The sequence below is a fragment of the Lolium perenne genome, chromosome 3 (assembly GCF_019359855.2).
Source record: "Lolium perenne isolate Kyuss_39 chromosome 3, Kyuss_2.0, whole genome shotgun sequence".
NCBI classification, from domain to species: domain Eukaryota; kingdom Viridiplantae; phylum Streptophyta; class Magnoliopsida; order Poales; family Poaceae; genus Lolium; species Lolium perenne.
In genome coordinates, this window is record NC_067246.2 from 326,670,507 (window position 1) to 326,679,199 (window position 8,693).

The following is an 8,693-nucleotide window of genomic DNA, read 5'->3' on the forward strand; positions in this document are numbered from 1 at the left end:
TAAAAGATATAACACATGATTCATTTTATATATGTATTAATGAAAAACTCAAGATATCTCATATTTGATTGGAATGGTTCCAATCATCAAGATAGTATATTTTGGTGCACTAGGTGGTAATGCAAACTCAAAGCTTCCAATCATAAAAGTATTTCTTTGAATAGAATTCAAACTTTTTTTTACCATGGCAACATAATTCTTATTAGGAAAATAAATGGTATGGTCATTTTCTTTGACATTGAATGTCACTTTGCTCTCAGTGCAATTTATCATGCCCCCTGCAGTGCTCAAAAAGGGTCTTCCAAGAATAATAGATAGATTATCATCCTTAGGCATTTCTAATATAACAAAGTCTGTAGGAATTAACACATTAGCAATAGAAATAGGAACATCCTCACATATGCCTATAGGAACAGCAGTGGATTTATCAGCCATTTGCAATGAGACTTCAGTTGGAACCAATTTGTTTAGGTTAAGTTTCTTATATAAGGAAAAAAGGTATAACACTAACACTAGCTCTTAAATCACACAATGCGTATTTCACATAAGTTTCTTTAATTCGACAAGGAATAGTTGGAATACCAGGATCTCCACGTCTTTCAGGCGATTTTCCATCAAAAGAGTAATTAGCAAGCATAGCAGTAATTGCATCATTAGGTATCTTTCTTTTATTAGTAGAAATATCCTTCATGTATTTTGAATATGGTGGAATTTTAATAGCATCAACAAGAGGAATTTGCAAACACAAAGTTTTAATCAACTCAAGAAACTTCTCAAACCTAGCATCGTCCAAAGATTTCATTACCTCTTGGGGATATGGTATGGGTCTTCGTACCCATGGATCCCTTTCTTTAAATTTGTGTTGATTTGGATGTTTCTTCTTTTTATTCTTGTCAATAGATGGTTGAGGGTCTTGTTTCTCAGGAGGTTCTGGTTCTTCATTATTTTCTTCTTCATGTTGTTCTTCATCAAGTGGAGGTGATTCCTCCTCCTCAATATTATCATCTCTTGTTCTTTAGAATTACCATTATCTTGGTTTTCGTTGGGGGATTTTCCTGAAGAAGATTTCTTTTTAAGAGCCTCTTGCTCTTTTCTTTTAGGATGATTCTCAGGATAATCAGGATCCGGAGTACTTGCACCTCCTCTAGTATTAACTCCACAAACCTGTTTCTTTTCCATAAGATTTTCATACAATTGGTTTGGAAGAGAAACCATTTGTTCAACTTGATTATTCATCACCTCACAGTGTTTAATAATTCTTTTAACCTCTCCTGCACTAGCATTTAAATTTTCACGAAGAAATTTAATTTTATGAGAGTTCTCCATAATGCTCATTCTAATATCATGCTCTTCAGGATTATGATGATAAGCAAAATCATTAACATATGAGACATCAATAGGTGGTGTTACCTTTTCATTACCTTCCATAGAACATACCGCATTAACTTGAATAGGAAAGCATAGTTGATCAATAGGAAGTTGAACACCCATTTTAGATAATTCCTTGAGATGAGAGGTTTTGATTCCCTTCTCTTTAATAGCCTTGGAAGCTTCCTTCATTGTTTCTTCATTTAATTTATGAATACATCTCTTCTTCTTAGGAAATAATTCTTTTTCATCAAACTCTTCAATATTCCTATCTTGATAGTTTCTAGAAATAGCCTCCAATAATGTCGTTGCTTCATCAACGGTTATTTCCCTGAAAACATTACCTGTAATGCTATCACCATAGACCCAAGTATTTTCAGTTAGTCCATTGTAAAATATATCAAGTAATTCATTACTCTTAAAGCCATGGGTAGGACATTTCCTAACCATCTTGCCAAACCTCCCCCAAGCTTGGGCTAAATCCTCCCTCTCTTTGCTAGTGATAGACCCAGGTTTTAAACCATTATACCATGATTTAGCACTTCCTCCCAGAGAAAAAGGAAAAAAATTTAAGAAATAATAACTTTGGTGGATTTCATCTTTACCAAATAACACATATAATTCGTGCAAATGAGTAATATGCTCAAAAGGAAAATCATCATCTCTCCCATAAAACTTAACCTTCTCAGCTTTTTCAATTATTTCAGGGTCCACATTAAATTCATAATCTTTATCTTTAATCTCAATAGCTGGAGCATTAACTTTCTCAACAACAGGGAAATAATCATCAAGAGATTTATAGCTATCAAGTTTATCCAATGTATCAAAGTTTGAATCCATAAAAGCCATAGTAAATGCATCTTCTTCTTCCTCACAAGAAGTGTCACATTTATCATCACAATATTCATTATCTTCCATTTTAGTTTCAGCATTATCAGTAATAATAGATGATTCAGATAATTCAGGTGTTTCAGATATTTCAGGTGTCACTTCTTTATCCATGCTACTACATATTAAAGCATTTTCAGTACTTGTAGACATCTTAGATAATGGTAAACCAGATATAGTTTTACCTTTCTTCTTAGTTTCAATAGCAGAAGCAACATTAGGTGAAAAGTGTTGCCTACTTGGAAGATTTTTACCTCCTCGAGTAGTGGAAGGCCTCATGTCCTTAGGAGGATCCTTTCCCATAGTGCAGCAAATATATGATAACACGTGGTCTAACCAATAAAGCTAGGCTCCCCGACAACGGCGCCAGAAAATGATGCCCACAAGTATAGGGGATCGCGGAAATCTTCGTTGGGAAGTATTAACCAAATTTATAGTTCGAATCAAGGGGATTACAAGAATACCATTAAGACTTTGACAATTGAGACATCACTCTCAACCACACATGTATATCAATAAACTCACATCAGCAGTAGTAATGTCAGTAATATGATTCAAACAAGCAAAATAAAACAACAGTAGTAACAAGGGTTTCCCAGTTTTCACCGGAAAAGTAAAAGTGTAACTCAAAGATTTAAAACATAGGCATGAGGTGGTAGCGGGGTGTTGCATGAATAATATTGATCATATAATAAGATACAAATAGCAATGAGACTTTTCTCTAACTCCGATATATGTAGGTATGTGTTCCATAATTAGTTGTGCGTACATCTGTTGTCCTACCTGCCCATTTCACCGGGGCCAACTTGGAACTACAGGTAATTAAGGTCTACCCTTTTGAATAGCCCGGAACAACGCATTAACACTTCATGAACACATAGAATCCTCAAACTAAAACATATCCCGCTTGTTTTCCCTAACTATCACTTTAGGGTTCGCAGGTTCAACATAATAATAGGCAATACACTTTGCAGATAAATACCAAACTCAATTATATGATGGGGCAAAATAAGTTTAGTACTGAAATCATGCCACTTGGGCCCTAGTAGCAAGCATTAAGCATAGCATAAGTGCATCAACACAATACAAAAGTATCTTCAAGATAAACCCCTAAGATCTCGGACAACGGGTATCATTACATGATCGATCTCATCCAGTCCCCATCCACCTCATATGCCTACAACGGACTACTCACACATGGTGATTGTGAGGGAGCTCATGGTCAAAGGAGATGAAGGCGGTGATGATGGCGGTGAAGACGGCCTCCGGATCCCTCCCCCGGAGGAGAAATCCTGGATCAATCTGTCTCCGAAAATGAAGATCGTGGTGGTGGTGGCGCTCTATTTTGCGAAAGGCTCCCTCCTTTAGGTCAGCCACTTTTTTATATATATGAGGGGGTACGTGAAAGCCGAAGGAGAGGCGGTGCTCGAGGCGCCAGATGGGTGGGCCCACATGGCCAAGGAATCTGGTCGCGTGTGGATCCCCCTTTTGGGCCTCGGACACCTCCCAGTGTCCATCTTTTGCACGGACTCCTTAATTTCCATAAAAAAACGTGCGTGGTATTTTCCCCCGATTTAATTTCCTGCAAAAATAGACAAAAGACTTTGCTAAAAACAACGTCAGATTCTGCAGTTTTAATCAAGTATGGGAAGACTCCGAAGCAAATTGTGAAACAAAGTGATTGCAAAAGTAGATACATTTTGGGTGCATCAATATAGCACTAAGAACTATGAAGAACATGACCCAAATAGATCAAACTACTGCTGCAAACCCGTAGTCTAGAGGTGGACTACTCCCCCTTGATCTTGGTGATGATGAAGACGTTGGATAACGTGGAGTTCCCTCCGACGGAGTTTCCCCTCCAATCTTTGCTGCTGGAGCCTCTATTTTGTGTTTCTATCTTCTGCGGCACTCTCTTCCCGAGAACTGTTCGGGGTCATATATATAGTGATTTTTAGGTCAAAATACATCGGTGGGCAAAATAATCAAGTGAATTGGACTATCGACGGCCGAAAGACCTCGGGTGGCGCACCCTACATGTTTGGGCACGCCACCTGGTGTCTTTTGGGCCTCAGGCCCATCCAGTGTACTTCCAGGTTCCAGGGTGCTTCTCCCGATGTAAAATGATCCTCTAAAAATCTCAGGTCAATTTGACTCTGTATAGATCTCTGAAAGTGAAAAATACGCAAAATAGGGAATTCTTGTTCTCCAGAGTTATAAATCAAATAAAGAGGATCATTGGTAAATCGCCATAAATCAATGTAAAACATGGTATTATCATCATATATGGTGCAAATATGTGAGAATTTAATATGATAAAGGACAAAGTTCATGTATGCATTTTACATGTATCATTATGACTACACGATGTTCGACGAAGAGTTTTACATGGAGGAGGAAGAAGACATAGCCATGGTGCTTGCATTGCACGTGCACAAGAACAAGCCACCGAAGCATGGCGGTTCAGTCATTGGACGGGAGACACTCAAGAGAGAAATGACCAATGCTGAATGCCGGTTGATGCACAACTATTTTGATGAGCCGCCCATATATCCCGAGCGCTACTTCCATCGCCGGTTTCGGATGTGTACAAACTTATTCAAGTACATTGCGGAGGCGGTGAAATTACAAGACACCTTCTTCGAGCAAAGAAAAAAAATCCTATTTTGATGGCCTTCGACGCGGAGCAGCATTAACGGCGGGAGACGACGATGATGACTAGAGTGGGCTGGCGGTACATAGCAGAGGGCCATCCTCGCGTCCTTCGAGACGCCGAAGAAGGCCGAGGATGACGCCAACGAGGCGCTCCTGGAGGATGCGACAGCCCATCGCGCCCTGGAGACCGCGTAATAGAGGGAGCGACGGGAGGCGGCGGTGGAGAAGCAAAAGAGGGGGGAAGCCAACGACGGGGCAGGACCATCAAGCGCTTCGAGGGACGGCAAGTAGGCTAGGGCCACCATGTAGCCGTTTTTTATTCAAACTTGTAAAATATAATCATCATAGAATAAAATATTTTGGAGCCTCGTCTGGGAGACGCGGCTAGAAACAGATGCGCCTAGAAGCAGGATCACACGATGGCATTCTCCGAACACTCGATTTGGCGCTTGATTCGGACGCGTGACTAGAGATGCTGTTAGTGCATCTCCAATGTTGCAACCCAAACGAATGCGCTGAGCTGTCCGTTGAACCGTTTGGGTGGCCGCACGGAAACCCGCGTCCGCGTGCCCATTTGGATCGCACGCTGCGCCCATCGCGCGGACGCATCGCATATTGTATGAAAAACAAAAAGAAAGGAAACAATTTAAACCTAACAAAGTTTCATTAAACATATGCCCTATTTTGGGTAAATTTGTACATATGCCCTATTTTGGGAAAATTTAAACTACCAAAAGAAGCCCTCTATATGGGCTTTAAAATTAAAAACCCTATCCTAGGGTTTGAGGAGGACGAGGTGGCCGCCAGTGCGCCGCCTAGTCCCTGTGGGCCTCGTCACCGTCGGCGTCGACGATGTCCCCGGGCGGCGAGGCGCTGTTGTGGATCGACCGCGCCGGGGACTCCGGCCACGGTGACCACAGGCCACCTTTCAGGCCGAGTGCGGGTCCGGAGCCACCCGCTGCTCCGTCGCAGCAGCCCAGAGCTACGCCTCCTCCCTGAGGCGGAGCTCCCTCTCCTGCCACGCGAGGCGCCTGGCCTTCTGGCACATCTCTTGCTCCGCCACACGCCTGGCTTCCTGGCGCATCTCCTCCTCGCGGCGGAGCCTGGCCTCCTCGCGTCGCCGCGTCGCTTCCTCCTCCCGACGGACCTGGTCGAGCAAGGCCCAGGCCTCGGCGTCCTCGATCGCCTGCCGGGCCTCCTCCTCCATCGCGGAGTTGCGAATGACCGCCGCGAGATGTGGCCACTTCGCCTCCTCCTCCGCCGCGGACAGCGCTAGAGCGGTGCATGTCCGGGTCATCTTCTTCCTCCGTCTTTTGCAGCAGCGGCGCGGGTTGCGCCAATGCCGCACCGATGTGGGCGGCCTCTCCGATGTAGAGACCGCCGCGGTTTCCTCCGGCCCTCAGCGCCAGCGGAGGACGGCGACTGCTGCTGGCCTCGCCATCGTTCGCGCCAGGAGCAAAAGCCCTCTTCGGGGCCATGGCGGTTGCGCGTGCGTGGGGAACCGTCGAGTGGAGTGGGGAGTGGACTGGACAGGGACAGATCCCTCCCAGTCCACATTTAATATGACGCGCTCCCCCACCGACAGCTGGGCCCAAGGGAGGCGAGCAGGCGGACGCGACCGGACGGCGCGTTCCATCCGCGACCACGCAAACCTGGCCCAGATTTGGCCGGGTTTGGATCATCCCGGACACCGTGGTCATCCGCATTTGCGATGCGTGGTCGCGTTTGGCCGCGATTTTGTCCGGTTCGATCCATCCGGATGCGAGGGCGCGGGATGGGTCGCCGCGTTGGAGATGCTCTTAGGTCATCTCCAACGGAGAGACCCAAAATCGCACACCCACGCCGTTTGAGTCCATGTGAGTGGACACGCGGGTGCGCAGACAGTGGCTATCTTTGGGTCGTTCCGACCGCCGCGACCATATGGTTTTAGGATACGTCCGCGCGATGAGCCAAAATTTTGTCTGGTTCAACAAATCTAGACGCGCGAACGCAGGATGGATCGGCTCGTTGGAGATAAACATATGGTAGAACAAACCCATCCAGCCCGCTCCCACTGTAAACGGCCTTCCGCATAAAGGTAGGCTAAAAATCCGCAGCAGCACTCTCAAGGAAGAAAAAGGGTAAAATACCCTGAACGAACGAACCAAACGAAGCGGACGTGAGCGGGACGCAGCAATCCATGCTGAAACGAAAAATCGCTAGTCCCGCGGAGGCGAGGAAGCTTCCGCGAAGCTCACTTCCACTCCGTTCGTCGCCTATTTATCGACCCCCCACCTCCACCACCTCATATCTCAATCCATCCTCAACCTCACCTGCATCCCCCACCATCCCCTGACTGACCCCTCTACCTTCTCCATTCCATTGCTGTTTCTTGATCGAGCCGAGATGAAGCTGTCCATGCAGTCGCTGGCCAGGAAGCTCTCCATCCCGTCCCCGAAGCGGGGCAAGAAGGACGGCAGCAAGCAGCGGGGCATTTCCCGGAGCGAGGCGCCATCCTTCGCGTCCACGGCGTCGGCGTCCTCCTCGTCGTCGGACGAGGGCGCGCTGGCGAGGTCGACCACCCCTCGGTCGGTGCTCCCGGCCAAGATCTCGCGGCGGGAGCTGGCGGCCGTGCTCCGGCGCCTCGGCCACGGCGAGCTCTCCGACGACGAGCTCGACGCCGTGGCCGCCATCGCGGCCGCCGAGGACGGCTCCGGCCCCGAGGACGAGCTGATGGAGGCCTTCCGCGTGTTCGACGCGGACGGTGACGGCCGCATCGACGCCGAGGAGCTCCGCGGCGTCATGGTCGCCATCCTCGGCGCCGGGGCCGACGGCTGCAGCCTCGACGACTGCAGGCGCATGATCGGCGGCGTCGACGCCGACGGCGATGGCTTCGTCGGCTTCCAGGACTTCGCGCGCATGATGATGATGACCACCACCGCCGCAACGGACGGCCCGAGATTCCTGTGAACCCATCCATGCCCTCACGGCGTGGCACGCCCCTCCTCTCTTTCCGCTAGCTTTGTTGTGCTCGCCCGTCCTTCCCGCGAAATTTCCAACGGCCAGACGCGCTCAGATCGGATGTGCTCCTCATTTCATCCTTTTTTGGCGCGCAACGAGAGGAACAATTTAGTTGCTAGTAATCGCTATCACTCTACTAGTAGTAGTACCAAGAACGAACATTCAGCAGCTAAATGATCAAGATGTAAAATTTGGTGTGGAGAGGATGAGATTGATGCAAATGCAAATGCACCCGTTGCTCGTTGATTTATTTATACATTATAACGTGTATGTTGCCAGAAACCGCTAGGAGTATAAAACATTCTTTCGCTTGGAATTATCGAGGTCGTAATGGGAATCTGTTGGCGTCGCAGGTCGCACGTGAAATGATTGAAGATTCCGACGAGCAGAGATGAATTGAATGAAAAAATGAAAATGAATGATTCGCTCGCCAGGGCAACGTGGCGACGCTACGACGGACGGATATGCTTGTCTGTTTCCCTTGTGGCGTCTAGGTCTAGCAGCACATTGGTTCAGCCCGGTTTCGTGGTAGCGCTTTGGTACTGCTAATGCCACTACGTGTCAGCAGTAGGCACGTCTTTACCATTACCAGATTCAGAAATTTGATAGCCCGATTTGCGAGAACCAACCTCTGCTTGAGTGGCTAGGGCAGTGGCATCTCCAATACACCAGAATTCAAAAATCAGATTTGACACTTTAATGTCTCATTAAAAAGATGGATTATCCTTTAGTAGGAGGTGACATTTCCTTCAAGTCACTGCTGACTTCATCAATCTCAGGAC

The 8,693-nt window shown here is 46.8% G+C and overlaps 1 protein-coding gene across 1 annotated transcript; it reads left to right on the plus strand.

The window, feature by feature from the left end:
* The first annotated feature begins 7,076 nt into the window (after positions 1–7,076).
* Positions 7,077–8,167, plus strand: LOC127345744 (probable calcium-binding protein CML35). The gene has a single exon (XM_051372274.2). The coding sequence runs from the start codon at positions 7,297–7,299 to the stop codon at positions 7,858–7,860; it is 564 nt and encodes a 187-aa protein (XP_051228234.1). The 5' UTR covers positions 7,077–7,296; the 3' UTR covers positions 7,861–8,167.
* Positions 8,168–8,693: the final 526 nt, after the last annotated feature.